This window comes from Peromyscus californicus, unplaced genomic scaffold (assembly GCF_007827085.1).
Source record: "Peromyscus californicus insignis strain IS unplaced genomic scaffold, ASM782708v3 Scaffold_11__1_contigs__length_118956290, whole genome shotgun sequence".
Classification (NCBI taxonomy): Eukaryota; Metazoa; Chordata; class Mammalia; order Rodentia; family Cricetidae; genus Peromyscus; species Peromyscus californicus.
In genome coordinates, this window is record NW_026294402.1 from 5,672,406 (window position 1) to 5,690,052 (window position 17,647).

The 17,647-nt window shown below is 44.0% G+C and overlaps 1 protein-coding gene and 1 long non-coding RNA gene across 5 annotated transcripts in view; one reads left to right on the forward strand and one right to left on the reverse strand.

The window, feature by feature from the left end:
• The window catches only part of LOC128119013 (uncharacterized), a 133,729-nt gene extending 130,229 nt beyond the window's left edge, over nucleotides 1–3,500 (reverse strand). The window contains exons 1-2 of one of the 2 annotated variants that reach the window (XR_008221419.1): nucleotides 3,388–3,499; nucleotides 352–439 (exon numbers count right to left, since the gene is read on the reverse strand). This is a non-coding gene — a long non-coding RNA (uncharacterized LOC128119013). Of the gene's footprint in view, nucleotides 1–351; nucleotides 440–3,387 lie in introns of both variants that reach the window. The other variant, XR_008221418.1, reaches the window with a different exon arrangement.
• The window catches only part of Pgr (progesterone receptor), a 78,934-nt gene continuing 61,732 nt past the window's right edge, over nucleotides 446–17,647 (forward strand). The window contains exons 1-2 of one of the 3 annotated variants that reach the window (XM_052751951.1): nucleotides 446–3,791; nucleotides 5,337–5,488. In XM_052751951.1, coding sequence (XP_052607911.1) covers nucleotides 2,182–3,791; nucleotides 5,337–5,488 — 1,762 coding nt within the window. In that variant the 5' untranslated portion in view covers nucleotides 446–2,181. The remainder of the gene's footprint in view (nucleotides 3,792–5,336; nucleotides 5,489–17,647) is intronic. The other 2 variants (XM_052751944.1, XM_052751936.1) reach the window with 2 other exon arrangements.

Consider the following 17,647-nt stretch of genomic DNA (forward strand, 5'->3'; position numbering starts at 1 on the left):
CATCTCACTTAGTCTGTAGTCAAGGCTCCCCATACACATTATACATACATACCTACATATGTACATACATACATACACACACATATATGTATGTACAGGCCCCACCTGCCAGCCTCATTTCTTTCCTTCCCACACTTATTCCATGTGCTGTCCCTAATGCCCCCTGCAGTTCCCACACTCCATTTTACCATTTGATGCCTTAAGGACATACAATAACTGCTTCCTTGAATTCTCTTCTACCTCCCTAATTCTCTCACATCTGAATTAGTCAGCGATAACTCATTTCTGGAATAGTCAACGCCCAAACCCAGTGGTTCAATGCAACAGAGATTTGCTTCTCATATGTAGTACCTCCCTGGTGATTCAAACCTTCAGGCTCCATGCCTCTAGCAGCCCCACCTGCCCTGGAGTTTTGGAGTCTTGCACGTATCTTCTAGACCTGGGTGAGAATAATTGCAAGGCATCAGCATAAGTAGGACCTGGACACACTCAGGGAGTTTTCCAAATGACTAGCTCAGTTTTGAATAAGGCGTATTTAAGACAGTGTCAAGATGTCCACCAATCTTGGGTTGAGCATGTAAATTATTATGTATGTATATAATTTATGACTGTGTATGAAATATATCACATAAGTCACTCCCCTCCACAGTGTTCTCATGAATTTAATGTGATTTATTTTTAAAGCTCAATGAAAATTATTCTAAGAGTAGAAACATTGAGAGGAGAAAATACTGTTTAGCCTCCCCACTGGCGATCTTCAGATATGATGCAGGGTATTTAGTTAGGGCTGAAGGGAACCTTATGAAAATACAGAGGTGCAATAGGACAAGCCAGTTATGACACTCAACACACAAACTCCCCACACAGGTAAAAATGTGTTACCAACTGCCTTCTGCTCCTCAACTGCTAAGTCACATTGGTGGCACTCAAAAAGAGTGTGACCCACTTGTCACAAAAATAATTTGAATGTGTTTTCTAATTTAGGAGCAGTTTAGACAGGCAGCCAGTAATACACACACACACACACACACACACACACACACACACACACACACACACACACGAGAGCACTCGCTGCTCTTTCAGAGGGCTCTTGTTTGTCTCCCAGCACCCACATCACACCCCTCACAACCACCTGTAACTCTGCCTCTGAGGGCCCCCACCCTCTCTTCTGGCCTCTGAGCACAATGTGGCATACACTCACAGAGACATATACAAGTAATAAAAGTTAAAATATTTGGGATCATCTTCTATACATTTATTTTAAAAGATAAATAGAATCTTTACAAATTTCAAATCCTGAAATCCTTACAATTTGCTTTTGATAGAATTATTTTTCTACCCACTGGGCCTAGCATACTTAATTGATAGCATAAAATCTGATATGCTTAAGAGGTTTCTTCCCAGAACACTTGATATTCCCAGTGGAACTCAGACTAGTGGGTGGCAGGAATGCCAACTCCAGCGTTTGGGATCTAGCTGGCGATTGGTTAGGGAGGGGCTTTGGGGCGGGCCTTCCTAGAGCGCGAGCCTTGCTAGAAAGCTATGGAGCTAGTCTAGACTGTCACTATCAGCTAGGCTTCGTAGTATTTGCGAAAGTGAGGATTCTGCAAGCCCAAAGAGAACTTGCTTCCCTCGCGCTTAAGAAACCTGAAATCAGCACCTGCTGGGACTGGAGAGAACCCAGGGAGCGTTAGAAGCTGCCGCTGCAGGAACATGACTTGGAATGGGCTGCAGCCAGCCCCAGGGTTTTAGCGAGGACTGTGATGCAGACTTCCTAGATGCCCGGGTTTCTACCAAGGGCACAGATCCGCGGGTAGCAGGGGCCCTTTTCGCAGCACCGGCCACTCCAGCGCGGGACGCGTGAGCACCCGGACAAACACAGAAAAGTCTTCTGACGAACTCCTCTAGTTACTCCAGCGACTTCTTCCTACCCTCACTCACCGCCGGGACAGCGCGACTGCCACCCGACTGCCACCCTTCCTCTGAGTCTGGGTGGAGGGTAAGGACGGGAGCTGACCAGCACCGCCCCTCCCGACCGGGAGGTGGAGATCCCACGGGTCCTGCGATTCACTACCCACTTCCCCCTCCTTCTGCCCCTATATCACCAGCACCCCCTCCTCCTTCCTTTTTCCCTCCTCCCTGGAGACAGGGGAGGAGAAAAGGGGAGCTCGGGTCGTCATGACTGAGCTGCAGGCAAAGGATCCGCGGGCACCCCACGCGTCGGGAGCCGCGCCCTCCCCCACCCACGTCGGGTCCCCCTTGCTTGGACGCTTGGACCCCTGTCCCTTCCAGAGGAGCCAGCCGTCGGACGCATCGTCTGTAGGCTCGTCTGGATCCATCTCCCTGGAAGACAGGCTGCTCTTCCCTCGGTCCTGCCAGGGTCCGGAGCTCCCAGGAGAAAAGGCACAGAACCAGCCGTCGCTGTCGGAGGTGGAGGGAGCCTTCTCTGGAGCTGAAGCCACTCGTGGGGCAGGAGGCAGCAACCCCAGAGCCCCGGAGAAGGACAGCAGACTCTTAGACAGTGTCTTAGACACGCTGCTGGCGCCCTCGGGGACCGAGCAGGGCCACGGCAACCCTCCAGCCTGCGAGGCCATCACATCTTGGTGTCTTTTCGGATCAGAGCTTCCAGAAGACCCCCGCAGTGTCCCTGCTACCAAGGGGTTGTTGTCCCCGCTCATGAGCCGGGTAGAGAGCAAGGCTGGCGACAGCTCCGGGACAGGAGCGGGGCAGAAGGTGCTGCCTAAGGGGCTGTCACCACCCGGGCAGCTGCTGCTCCCGACCTCAGGGAGTGCCCATTGGCCCGGGGCAGGGGTGAAGCCCTCTCCGCAGTCATCTGTGGTGGAAGTGGAGGAGAACGGTGGCCTAGAGACTGAGGGCTCCGCGGGTCCGCTTCTGAAGAGCAAACCTCGAGCACTGGAAGGCACAAGCAGCGGAGGAGGAGTTGCAGCCAGCGCGCCCGCGGCGGCTCCAGGAGGCGTCACCCTGGTTCCCAAGGAAGACTCCCGATTTTCTGCTCCCAGGGTCTCCTTGGAGCAAGACGCTCCTGTGGCGCCCGGGCGCTCCCCACTGGCCACCACAGTGGTGGATTTCATCCACGTGCCCATCCTGCCTCTCAACCACGCGCTCCTGGCCGCCCGCACCCGGCAGCTGCTGGAGGGGGACAGCTACGACGGCGGGGCCTCAGCCCAGGGCTCCTTTGCCCCGCCTCGAGGCTCGCCATCCCCGCCGGTGCCCTGCGGCGACTTCCCAGACTGCACCTACCCGCAGGATGGCGACCCCAAAGAGGACGCGTTCCCTCTCTATGGCGATTTCCAGCCGCCAGGCTTGAAGATCAAGGAGGAGGAGGAAGGCGCCGAGGCAGCTGCGCGCTCGCCGCGCCCTTACCTGGTGGCCGGAGCCAGCGCCGCCACCTTTCCGGATTTCCCGCTGGCACCGGCGCCGCCGCGAGCTCCCTCCTCCAGGCCCGGAGAGGCGGCGGTGGCCGGCGGCCCCGGGAGCTCCGCAGTGTCGCCCGCGTCCTCTTCGGGGTCCGCGCTGGAGTGCATCCTGTACAAAGCGGAGGGCGCGCCGCCCACGCAAGGCCCGTTCCCGCCGCTGTCCTGCAAGCCCTCGGCCTCCGGCTCTTGCCTGCTCCCGAGGGACGGCCTGCCCGCCGCCCCTGCCGCCTCGGCAGCCCCCGCCATCTACCCGCCGCTCGGCCTCAACGGGCTCCCGCAGCTGGGCTACCAGGCCGCAGTGCTCAAGGACAGCCTGCCCCAGGTTTACCAGCCCTATCTCAACTACCTGAGGTGAGCACCTGCCTCCGGCCCTGCCCTGCTCCACCCTTCCAGCAGCTCAAGGTAGCAGGGTGGCTGAGGGAGGGTTAGGCCTTGGAGACCCGACACCCTCTCTCCGGTGCTCCCTTCTTCTTACGTTTTCAGGGGCCATAGAAGAGGTGCAGATAGCTTTGTTGAGGACCCCCACCACCACCATCCCCAAATATTGTCTGAAAACTTTCGGAAGCAGGACCATCCTGGTCCAAAACTTTTGTGGTGTCACTCTAGGACCTTTGACTGTCCTGAGGATAAAAGGATAAGGGTGCCGGGATGCCGTCTAGTGGGTTGGGGGCTTCATTGAATTCAATAAATACCTGGTAAGAAGGACATGGACCCTGGGTGTGTGTGTTGGAGAGGCTGAGGTGCAAAGGCATAGTTCCTCTGGGAGGGCTGGGGCCTAAATGTGACTTCAGAACTGAAAGCAGAAACACCCCAAGGATCTGGTCAGGTCTCTGGCCCAATTTTCCTAGAAATCTCAAGAGTGAAGTAAGCTGTATGAGGGAAGTGTTTGCCAGGTGGCTTTAAACTCAAGGGCAGTGCAGCCAGAATATAGCATCCTCCTGCTGCTTCAGACACCCCTATTTTTCTCATATGTGTTTTCAAAAACATTTAACTTCACATACTGGAGTAATGGAACGAGAAAAGAAAAGAATGCTCGGTTTGTAGTCTCTCATGCTGTGACTAGGCAAAATAGTCAGTGTGTTAACAAATACCTTAAAATAACATCTATATTTATATGTTGGAGCAATCAATCCTTGCGGGGCTATGTTCTCAAAACGGAACCACTGCTGAGTCCAGTTAAACTCCCAAGGCTCAGTCGTGCTTGTTATGACCCAGCACTCAGGAAGGATGTCATATTTCATCCGCCAAAGGCAAAATCACTTCTGTATAAGGAGCTCTTTTTAAATGAGAGTTTCTAGTTGTTTTGAACGTGAAAGGACGCACTGGCTCTTCTTTTATTACTATTAATGAATGGCTAATAATTTGCATGTCCAATGAATCTGTTATAGGTAGTTTATGATATGAAGTAGTGAGTTTAGTTCACCTGACTTTGAAATGCGTGTGTGTGTGTGTGTGCGCGCGCGCGCGCGCTGCGCGTGTGTGTGTGTGTGTGTGTGTGTGTGTGTGTGTGTGTGTGTGTGTTTTCCTGGGACACTGAGGATGTGGCCCAGTTCCTAGAAAGGTTGCTTATCTATCATATACTAAGACAAGAGCTCTGTTTCCAGAGCCTAATAAACTGGGCATGGTGGCAAATGCCTCTATTCCCAGCACTTAGAAGCTGGAGGCTGAAAGTTCATGAGTTCAAGACCAGTTTCTGGTATGTAGCAAGTTTAAAGCCAACCTGGCTATAGGAGACTTTTATCAAAAAACTGAAACACAAACCAAAAACGTAAATAAATAATATGCTTCTATGAAAAAAAAAAAGATCTTTGGTGTCATCAATGCTGGTTTAAGAAAGCTTTCTTTACCAGATGCCAGTTAACCTAAAACTAAATGGAGCCTGTTTTGCATTTCAAGGCCAGATTCAGAAACCAGCCAGAGCCCACAGTATGGCTTCGATTCCTTACCTCAGAAGATCTGTTTAATCTGTGGGGACGAAGCATCTGGCTGTCACTATGGAGTGCTCACCTGTGGCAGCTGCAAGGTCTTCTTCAAGAGGGCAATGGAAGGTAGGAAGCTTCTTCATTCTTCCTCCAGGTCATCGTCATGAGAGCACCCAATACTCTATACATGTTTATTATTCCTTATTTCCAAGAAATGGTGACATTTCTCTACACCTTAAAATGCGATGCCATTTTAACACTATGTGTTGCCTACAATACCCAAGAGTGAATATGGTTGGCTATTATGACTTCATACTCTGTGACTCGTGCTTCCAACAGGACACCGCAGTCCTGACATTGAGGAATGTGCTGACATTCATCGATGCCCTTCTTCTCAACACACCATTTTACTCTAGTGACATGTTCATATGTGTCTACTGCATAGACAAAACACCAGGGTGTTTTTACCAAAAGAAAAATTATAGTAATTGAAGTTATATTACATGTTCAGAGTATGGTTACAAATACATGACATATATATACACATAGGAGAACATACGATACAATTGCAAATTCTCTGTCTTTTCTGTAAATACGTATTGATACAATATGTGCATAATAATTCTAAACAAAAGTTTAGTTTGTTTTTTTGTTTAGCATAGCCTTATGTGTACAACAGGACAGGAATAATTGCTTGGAATAAACGGACACAACCTGATGTCACAGTAACGGTTTTCCCAGGAGTATCTTGCTTTAAGTAAAACTTGCACATTTTAAAAGAACCTTTTAGTTACCTTCCATAGAAACATTTTAAAATTTCTTCCACCTCAGTAAACGCCAAGTTAAACATGTTTGCCTTTGAAGGTAAGAATACATTTAAAGATCGTGTCACATTTTGATGCAGGAGATAAATGTATTTTCTAACAAGCTGACACAGAGTGCTGTCAATGCGTGAGCCAAGGCTGAGGATTGCACATCAGCTGTCTGGCCTCCTGTCTGGTCTCCCTGCTTCCTGGGGGGGGGTGTCTGAGTTTTAACAGCGCCCCCACTTATGAGCATTAGTGGGGGAAAGAGGAATTGGAGCATTAGTACTTTAGGGGCTTCCGGAGGGTCTCTGCATGAAAATACATAAATTATTTAGATGATATTGAATGCATTCAGCTTCAAGGATCCTCAAGTTTGCTGTGGCACCACACAACAGCACATCTGGGGCGAGCAAAAGCACCTTATCTTTCAGACTTGTAGGTGGAGCCTTGAGCTTCTTCACACGTTAGCATTCCCTGTATTCTATAGTATCCTTAGAGTAGTATGAATTTATAATTGAGCAGCCCTTTTTGGATCCTCCAAAGGCCAATTATTCTAGCCTATTTCTGTTTTAGCAATAAGCAAGTCTCAAAGACACAATCTTTTATTAGCTGATTCTCAGTGTGGATATACATTAATGCTTTAAGAGAGACGGTATCCACAACATGTGCTTTTGCTTTGCAGAAGTCTCTCCACCAAGTACATGCACAGAATGAGGACCAACTAACTGTCATTGCCTGCAGCAGCATCCCAGTTTCCTTTCAGAGGACGCTATTTTCAAATGAAGTAGCAAAAATGAAGCACCTTATTCAACAAAAGTAGATATTTATAAATCATTCATGAAGTTAGAGCAAGGTTGTAATACTTTGGGTAACCCATGCATGTAGCAGTTATTGTATGCTTTCTATATTTAGATTTATGCTAAAGGTACTCTTCTATGACTTCATTTCCCTCTGTCTTGAACACAAAATAAGGGCAGATAATTTTTAAGATGCAGATTAAATGAATTTATACATATGGTATTCAAAGGGTTCCTTTGGTGGTGGTTTCACCTTTAAGAAGTTTATAATGTAGCTGAAGGGTTACCATATTAAAAAAAATAAGACATTTCAATAAAGGTTCTCATTAAGCATCTGGATAAATACTCACGAATTTTAGCAGATTTACATGGTTTCCTGTGGGAGCAGTGGGGAGGTGCTTGAGAACTGTGATCTTTTCTGTTTCTTTTTCAACTTTGTGTGTGTATCAGAAGACCGCTTGTGGAGTCAGTTCTCTGCTCCTACTTTTACATAGGTTCTGAGGACCAAACTTACAGTCAGGCCTGCACGCCCAGCCCTTTAACTACTGAGCCGTCTTGCTTGCCTGTGAGCTGGGATTTGTAGGTTCTAGAATAATAAAGGGAGGCTTTAGGGAACTTGTGGACATCAGTTCGCTAAATGGCAAAGAAGTTTCTAAGCCCTGAGGAGAGCTGTGCACACACTCGGGGAAGACAGAGTTAAGTAGCATTTGGGTGAACTGGGAATCAGTGAGCAAATCCAAGTGAGTAGATGGAAGGTAGAAGTTTCTGGAAATGAGAGATAACCAAGACTTTAGTGGCTGGTAGAAATCACAACAGAGCTGGACTGTGAGTTAGTTCAAGGCAGAGGGCTGTGTATAAGGCAGCAGGACCGGAAGGGGAAGGGCAGGTCAGTTAACTGACCCGAGGATGTGAATGGCAGCTCTGGCATTGCCAAGTGCTTCTTGCATTCTGGTGACTAAGTGTCGTAGGCTCTACTGGACTTGCTTCATCCCCACACTGAGGCAAGCTGTTACTCCCTCCTTACTCAGGAGGCAATCAAGCTGCCTTCATGACAGTTAGGAAGTGGTAAAGTCAGGATCCAAACCCAGATGGTGTGCTCCAGGTCTCAGCCCTCAACCACAGCACTTCCTTTCTCATAAGAGGAAACATAGTCAGACATGTTTGTCAAGTGAGGCAACGTCTAGAAAGCTAAACAAGAATATTAAAATATAAAGCCGGGGCAACCCAAAATGTGTGATAGAAAGATGTACAACCCATTAGCCTCACATTTGGTGAAGAGCCCTGAAGAAAAGGCATCCCAGGTGTGGAGAGAGTGTTCTGATTGGTTCCTCACCCACATTAAGAGTGGGAGACAGTCACCTCGGACAACTGATTTTACATGGAAGAAAGAAGAGAGGGGGAAACACTCAGGAAATGGAGAAGAGGAGTGAGGAGAAATGGCTTCTCTTAAGCTAAGTGAATCCAGTTGGTTGAAAAGACTATTGCACTCCTTTTCCAAGACTTTGACAGGGTCAGGATGAACCAGAAAATGGGTAGGAATCAGACAACATCTATCAAAGAGATGCAAAAGAAGAACACCCACCAATTCTGCTAGTGCAGGACAGCAACCTGGTCTTGTCAGGGAAGGAAGCATTTCTTATTGGCTTACTCTGTATGCACAGTGGCCAGAAAAATACTAGGTATTCAGTAAATAAATATTTTGCAGTATGAACTGGTCATCATAAGTAATTATGCTACATTCTCATTATTTGATGTTTTACTATGTGATAACATCAATAGTATAGCCATTCAATGTGGTAGGATTGAGCAAATACTATAATATAATTGAAATGTATTATTTATAACACTCAAGACTACATAGCATTTGTAATTGTTTTGTAATATTATAACATTTTAATTTAGGTATTAATTATTCATGAATTAGTTACCTGAAGTATATTAGCTTATACACTAACTTACTGAGTACCTGTCATGCCAAGGCCCTATGCTAGGTACTGGTGGGAGATTACTAAGGCAGAATGCATACAGCTGGCCACTGCTTGAGCAGTGACATTCAGAAAAGGACATGCCACGAATACATGCTCATAACTGATTACACATATAGTGATTTATTCATACAGTGTCTGACTCCCTGAAACACTGACCCCTTGTCAGAAATAAGGGCATTTAGAAAACTGCTCAATTAGAGAAGAACTGTCATGGATAGGTCACAGGGGAAACAGGACATAAGTGCAATTGTTTTATTAAGAAAATGTTTCTTTCAACTGGTGAAAATAATTGATTGTTTAAATAAGACTGACTTAGAATTGTCCTTTTTCTTGATACAGTTTCATAGAGAGAAATGATAGAAGTGTGTTCATTAACAACTGCATAAGCTGTATTTTCTGTCTTTAAAGTTCAGTAGTGCTTTATCTTCTGTAGTCCACAAAATTACCCAACAATCTCCTCTACTAATTTATGTAATTAGCAATTGGGCTCTTTTGCTAATAATCCACCAATCATCACATTTGGTTTAATGTGCTCTCAGAAAGAGTTGACTCTGGAAGTTTCCCCATTACCCTAAAAATAAATGTTCAGTAATTCATCGGACTTCATTTCCAAACTCTACACCCAATTTCTTCTCAAGCAGGAGGTCATTCTAACACTGAAGATGAATGATCATGGTTAGAGCTATGGCACACTGAAGTAAGGAGGAGGTAGAAAGATGGCATGCATGGCATATGTTTGACCATTCTTTTTTTATTCATTTTACATACCAACCACAGATCCCCCTCCCATCCCTCTTTCTGCTTCCTCCATCTCCCCCACAGCCATCCCCTTCCACTCCTCCAACAAGGTAAGGCCTCCCATGCGGGGACAGCTAAGCCTGGTACATTCAGTTGAGGCAGGACCAAGCCCCTCCTCCCTGCATCAAGGGTGAGCAAGGTGTCTGACCATAGGTAATGGGCTCCAGAAAGCCAGCTCATGCACCAGGGATAGATCCTGATCCCACTGCCAGGGGCCCCTCAAACAGACCCAGCTACACAGCTGTCTCCCGTCTGCAGAGGGTCTAGTCCGGTCCCGTGCAGGTTCCACCACTGTGGGTCTAAAGTTCATGAGTTCCTACCAGCTTGATTCAGTTGTCTCTGTAGATTTCCCCATCATGATCTTGACCCTCCTTGCTCATATAATCCCTCTTCCCACTCTTCAGCTGGGCTCCCGGAGCTCAGCCTGGTGCTTGGTTGTGGATCTCTGCATCTGCTCCCATCAGTTACTGGATGAAGGCTCTATCATGACAGTTAGGTTCCTCCTTGCAGCATTATTCATAATAGCCAGAACCTGGAAAAAACCTAGACACCCCTCAACCGAAGAATGGATAAATAAAATGTGATACATTTACACAATGGAATACTACTGAGCTGTAAATAACAATGACATCATGAAATTTGCAGGCAATGGATGGAACTAGAAAATATCATTCTAAGTGAGGTAACCTAGACTCAGAAAGACAAACATGGTATGTACTCACTCATAAGTGGATACTAGATGTAAAGCAAAAGATAACCAGACTACAACCCACAGCTCCAGAGAAGCTAGGTTTGACCATTCTTTTTTTTTTTCAAGATTATAAATTTGGTTTATTGTAAAAGAAATTCAAGAATAACCAGTTAAATTCTTATCTGCATGCTACCCACTACAGCCAGGAAGCACTAACCACTTTTACATCAGGGAGGACACAAGGAAGACTGCATCGAGGCCGTGATTCAGGGAAGGGAGCTCAGGTCCCCCGCAGTCAGCACAAGGGTTTGATAAGGTCAGAGCTGTCAGGTACCGAGGGCTGCTGGACACTGAGGTATTATAGGCAAACGTTCCCGAGGGGAAGACAGCACATCTCACTTGGTGGGTGAGCTTAAGCGGTTCAAAGTTTAGGAGCAACTTCTTTACTGACAGCGAGATGCGAGCTCAGTCTTGACTGAAGAGAAAGAAGTTATGAAAGCTTTGCTATCACGGCCTCACTACCTTCACCAGCCCACGCCCACCTTCCCACCCTCCCCCACACTAAAGCTAGTTTGCCCACAGAGGGTGCGGTCGGACTCTGTGGCTTACTGGCAAATGGTAGGCACTCACCACACACTTGTCTGTCATCCCGCTGCTCAGTTGAATCGCAGGAAGAGGGAGACACTGGGCCTGACTTGAGCATTTGAAACCCCAAAGCTGCCCCCAGTGACACACTTACTCCAACAAGGCCACACCTCCCACAGTACTGGCACTCTCTGATGACTAAGCATTCAAACATATGAACCTATGGGGGCCATTCATGTTGAAGCCACCACAATATGTGTGCATACCCGTATGTGTGCATGCATGTGTGTTTTCATTCATTTATGCATGGCATTTGTGTACACATGCTTACATAAGTGTGTTCTTGTGTGTGCACATATATGAATGGGTGTTTATGCATGCTTGTGTGTATACCTGTGTGTATTCATACATGTGTATGGATTGAGGTGCATGTGTGTACCATATGTAAGTGTGCATGTGTGTGTGTGGGAGTGCATGTGTGAGTGTATGAGTGTAGTTCTAACTTGGTCTTTTAAGCTCTTTCTAATGCTTCATAGGATGAAATTCCTCCCCAGGCACTGCTGAGGTGAACATTTCTTGTACTTGGTGAACTCCTGCTCCATTCTCCAGAATTTAAGTCCTTTGATGAGGCTCCTAACATGCTAAATCCTCCTACTGCCAACACTATTTCATTTGCTCATTTGTTCATTTCACAGTTATCTATTTTTGCTACATTTAGGGATGGGTTGTACTGGGACTACAGAGAAGAATATGTATGTAATCCCTGCCTCCAACCACCACAAAAGTAGGAAGAGGAAAGTCAAATGCAAAAACCACCAAATCTGGTTTCCCAAACATACATACACATGCCATGCATGTATGCATGAACACACGCAGGCATACATACACATGCATAAACACAAGCACATACATATGTATGGATCTACACATGAATCTTCACTTCCACAAAGACACACATATTTACACAGGAGCATGCACACCTGTCCATATATACATATACACACACATGCATTCGCATACACATGCATACACATGTGCATACACTCATACACACATGCATACACATGTTGAGTTATGCCAAAATGTATATTTTAAAGGTGCCTTGACTTCAAAATTTGGATATAAGGATATGTTACTTTGGAAAGGAGACTCTGCTTTTGTTCCCACAGAAAGCCAAAGGCTATGGATTTGTTCCAGATTAAGATACATCAGGTTTGACGAGCCAAGACCCCCTGAAAGGTCTCCGATGACACCATGGCCCAGATGATCCAACATCCAGAATGGTTTGAAGGCAACTGGCTCAGACGATACACCCTCATGGACTTTTCCATGATCCTAAAATTTTCTTTGTATCCCCATAAGATACAGCGCCCCCCTCCAGCAGGAAGTAGTAAGAGAAGCTACGCCCAAATTCCCAAATTATATGTAATTTTACTTTGTTAAGGTTAAAACCTTCCTTTTTTTTTTTAAAAAAAAGGGGGGCTTTTACAATCAAATATTTTTCTGCAGTTAAAAGTCCCAAAGACAACACAATGCAGATTCTCTGTGTAATATCCATTTTTACGTGGCTTATTTTTTTTTTAATTTATTTTAATTTATTTTGCAATACAATTCAGTTCTACATATCAGCCACGGATTCCCTTGTTCTCCCCCCTCCCGTCCCCCTCACCTTCCCCCCAACGCCCCCCCCATTCCCAGTGGCTTATTTTTTATACTACCTTTACTGTCTTTTTAAAGACTTTATTTTTTAAAACTATGTATTTATTTCTATAACTCTATATATCATCTTTTTTGTCTCTTTCAAGCCTACGTATCTTTTACACACATTGTAAACTATTACATCTGAATCTGTCTTATTGTGAATCTATTGCCTTAAACTGCAGCAGCTGTGGCTGCTGGATCCACCCACCTCAGCTTCCCAACATGGCCATGGTTTACCGCCAGCTCTGGGAGCTATCGGGGGTCTATGCTTTTAGCCAAGCAGCGTATAGCCCAGAAACCTCCCCTTTTGCTCTGCACCAGCAAAGGCTAAATTCACTATGCAGCTCAAAGTGCCACTTGCAAAGGCCTCATTCCCGCCATAGGCAGGTCGAGCACGCACGCTAGGAACCCACCAGTAGCTCAAACCAGCAGCTGCCGCTCATTTGAGAGAGACAATTAGGAACTGTTTTTAGCTCCGTTTTAGAATCTTTTCTCAGGTTTTTAGGTGGAAACTCTTGCCCCACGTTGGGCGCCATTTGTAGGTAGAGTTTTCCTGCCTGGCCCACAGTCAGGTCAAATCTCTCTCACCTGCCAGTCCCACAGCCGTCAGACCCGACCAAGTAAACACAGAGACTTGTATTGGTTTCAAACTGTATGGCCATGGCAGGCTTCTTGCTAACTGTTCTTTCAGCTTAAATTAATCCATTTTTATAAATCTATACCTTGCCACATGGCTCGTGGCTTACCGGCATCTTCACATGCTGTTTCTCATCTTGGCGGCTGGCAGTGTCTCTCTGACTCAGCCTTCCACTTCCCAGCTTTATTCTCCTCCTTGTCCCGCCTACACTTCCTGCCTAGCCAATGGCCAATCAGTGTTTTAATTATTGACTAATCAGCAACACATTTGACATACAGAACATCCCACAGCATACACATGTGCATACACACACATTGTTATGTGGAAGGAACATGAGAATGCTCTGGTATGGAATATCCTGGAGCTGTTGGAGACAACACTATACTGCAGGAGTCCAGGGGGTGTAGGATGTCTCACTGCAACATCAAATGTTACACAGACCTTGCCTGGGCACCAGTGTAACACATGTAACTCCTTTATGAATCTAATGAGGTAGAAGTACTATATTATATCTGAATTTTATCAAGAAATACACAAAGAATTACCACTTCCCATTAAGTCTGACTCTAATGCTGTCTCTGTCTTTTAAATCCTACTTCTCTGATGTCTCCAGATTACTTTGCAATTGAACAAATATTAATTACATTTTTAGAAGTCAACATGGCCTCCCCCTAGAGACTGAGTTTAGAGCTGTGTTCCTTAACTCAGTCCTAATCCTTTCTCTGCTCAGAGCAGCTCTGCATTGTGCTGTTTATTTGATTTATGATTCTACTCCAAAGTTTATTTAAACAAATGATTCTAAGCCAACACACACACACACACACACACACACACACACACACACACACACACACACACAATCTTCTGTGACAGGAAATCCTTAGGTCTCAGTCAAGTGCTTAGTGGTGCCAGAGCAAATCCTGGGCAGGTCTTACACTCTGAGAATATCTTTGACATCTGGTAACAGATGAGAGGTTACTATTTGTCAAGATTTAGCATCAGAATGCCCCACAGTCTAGTAGGGCATCAACACTGATGCCTGAAAACCATGCCTGAAACATATAACTGCCTCTTTTGTCAGTAAAACAGTGTCTCCAAGGATCTTAATTAAGACAGATTTTAAAATGGACACATGGGTCACTTCTTTTGGTTTTTAAACCCTGTCATCATTTAAAATATTAGAAAGTCACATAGGAAAGTAATAGTGTACTCCTGTAATCCCAGCCTTAGGGAGACTGAAGCAGGAAAACCGTGAGTTTAAAGCCATCCTAATCTATAAAACAAGGCCCTGTTTTTCAAAAGAAGTCATGTAGTGTGTACTTGTTCCATATCTACTTAACAACTTATAGGAGGAGAGATGAATGCAATATCCACTGTTGCTGAATATGTTCATGCAAGTAGATATACGATGCATGCTCCATTTAAGTTCTCTTTGGGAAATATGTCCTTTCCAGTGACCTGTTTTACGTTATTTTATAATATGACGATTCTTATAAAGCCCATAGTCTGTCTTCCTTCCTTCCTTCCTTCCTTTCTTTCTTTCTCTCTTTCTTTGTAGCTAGAAGTTTTCCTGGGTCCTGCCTAGTCTGCAGCCACTCAAACCCAAGTAAACACACAAAGGCTTACATTAACTATAACTGCTTGGCCATTAGCTCAGGCTTACTACTGACTAGCTCTTATACTTAAACTCAACCTATTTCTGTTAATCTATATGTCGCCACATATTCCTTGGCTTTACCTGTGTGCCATTACATGCTGCTGTCTGGACTGGCATCTCCTCACTCAGTCTTCCTCTTCCCAGAATTCTCCTTGTCTGCTTATCCTGCCTATACTTCCTACCTGGCTATTGGCCAATCAGCATTTTATTAAACCAGTGTACAAAAGCATTATTCCACAGCATTTTTCCTTTTCTGTTTAATTAAAAAGGAAAGTTTTAGCTTTATCATAGTAAAATTACATATATCAAGCAAGAATTACAGTTACAATATCTAGTCATTTGTATTTTGTAATATTAGAATAATATTACAATATATTATATTGTATACAATATACAATATAGTATTTTGTAATAATATTACAATATATTATATTGTATACAATATACAATATATTATAATAATAGAATATTAAAGAAAATATTCTATCTATCCTATATTTGTAAGTCTAAAGTTTCATATCTAATTTATCTTTTATCATAACCAAAGAAAATTATAATTATAACTATCTAGTCTTCAACTACATCAAAGACCCCAGAAAAATATAATATTACTTCAGTAAACAGGAAGAGCATTGTAAGCAACTTCCAAAAATCTAGAATGACAGAGACAACTAGCTGCCTGGACAGCTACCTAAAGTTCTTCTGCACCATTGGGGCATCCATTCTTCAGCTTACAGGCCTAGAATCTCTCAGTCTCTTTTCTCTGTGTCCTGTAGAATGTCTGACAGTTTCTTCTATGAAGCAGGAACCTGAAGGACCATCTTGTCTTGGAAAGTTCAGTGGTCACCTTCCAATGGGTCCTGCATGTCCAGTTTATATAACATTTTATCAGCAGTCCAGGCAAGAATAATTTCTTGTCCAAATGGCTATTTTTGCCAAGAAGAAGATAAACTCCATATGGAGTATCTTCAATGCCCCAATTTTTCTTTTTGAAGTAAATAGGTGCTGCCAGGAGCAGATGTGTCTCGTTATCTAGAAAGTCTAAACATTTTAAATGCCATATTCTGTAGTGTTTTGAAGTGTTTGAAGGTTATCTACCTAATTGAATTATATCTATGTATACCTAGAAAACTTAACATAACTACAAGTTTTGCTATCATAGAAGATAATTATAAATAATTATTAATTTGTATTTCTTAATTATTCATTACAATTTAAATGAGTTATATAAACATAATAACTTAAACAAGAGTAGAAATATAAATATAGTATAACAAAATTAACTTTAAATTTGTATCAATAAACTAAAATCTATACCAATGTAAAACATTTTAAGCAAGTTGCTCTTTAAAAGTAGGTTCAACAATGCACCCTTTTATCCTATCATATCTATATCCTATATTTCCATATCATATCCCTATTTCTTCTTTTAGAAAGATATTGACTATGACCAAAAACAATTTGTAACCAACAATCTAAACAAACACAAACATCCATAATCAATTTTTTGAGAATGTGGGCATAGTTTTCTAGGCTATTTCCTACTGATAGAGGGTAGTCTTATGGGGTTGCAAAGAAAACTTTAGGATTATGGTCAAGTCCTGACTAGAGTAGTCCGTGATGCTGTATTGTCTGAGCCAGTTGCCTTGAAGCTGATTTTGGGTGTTGGATCACCTGGGCCTCTCAGGGAGTCTTCCTTGATCAAACCATATGAGCCTGGAAGCAATTTACAGGTTCTCATCTTCTGTGGAAACAAAAGCAGAGCCTCTTTTCCAAAGCAATGTATCATTAGACATAAATTTTGAAATCAAGATATCTTTAAAATATACATATTGATTTAACTCTGTAGCTTTTACAGTCAAATGTCTCTCTACAGTTAAAAATCCCAAAGACAATGTAATCCAGACTCTCTGTGTGATTTCCATCTTTATATGGCTTATTTTTTATATTACTTTTACTTCCTCTTTAAAGACTTTATTTTTTAAAACTACTTCTTTATATAATTGTTTATATTTATTTTCTTCTCTCTTCCAAGCCTACACACATTTTTACACACACTGTAAACCATTTAAAGTCTTATTCCATCTGAATCTGCCTTATTGTGAATCTATTGCTTTAAACTGCAGTGGTTAGGACTGAAGCAGCAGCCTTGGCTGCTGACTCTGCCCATCTCAGCTTTTCAACATGGTGGAGATAATTCACCGCCAGCTCTGGGAGCCAGGCTGTCTGATGACTCTGGGAGGGAGTGGGTCTATGCTTCTGTCAAAGCAGCATGTAGCCCAGAAACCTCTTTTTTTTTTTTTTTTTTTTTTTTTTTTTTTGGTCTGTACTAGCAAAGGCTAAAACCTCTATGCAGTGTAATTTGCAGCTTGGAGACACCTCTGTGTACAGAGGCAGGAATCTGTCATGCTGCAGGTCAAGCCCACATGCCATGCCATGAACCCAACTAGAGTGGCTCAAGACTGCAGGCTGCAGCTGGCCTGAGAGAGACAACTAGGAAGTTGTTTTTAGCTCTGTTTTAGAATCTTTTTTTTGTTTGTTTGTCTGTTTTTTTAAAGCTTTCTCAGGTTTTAGGTGGAAAATCTTGCCCCATGTTTTGGCGCCATTTGTAGTTACACAAGTTTT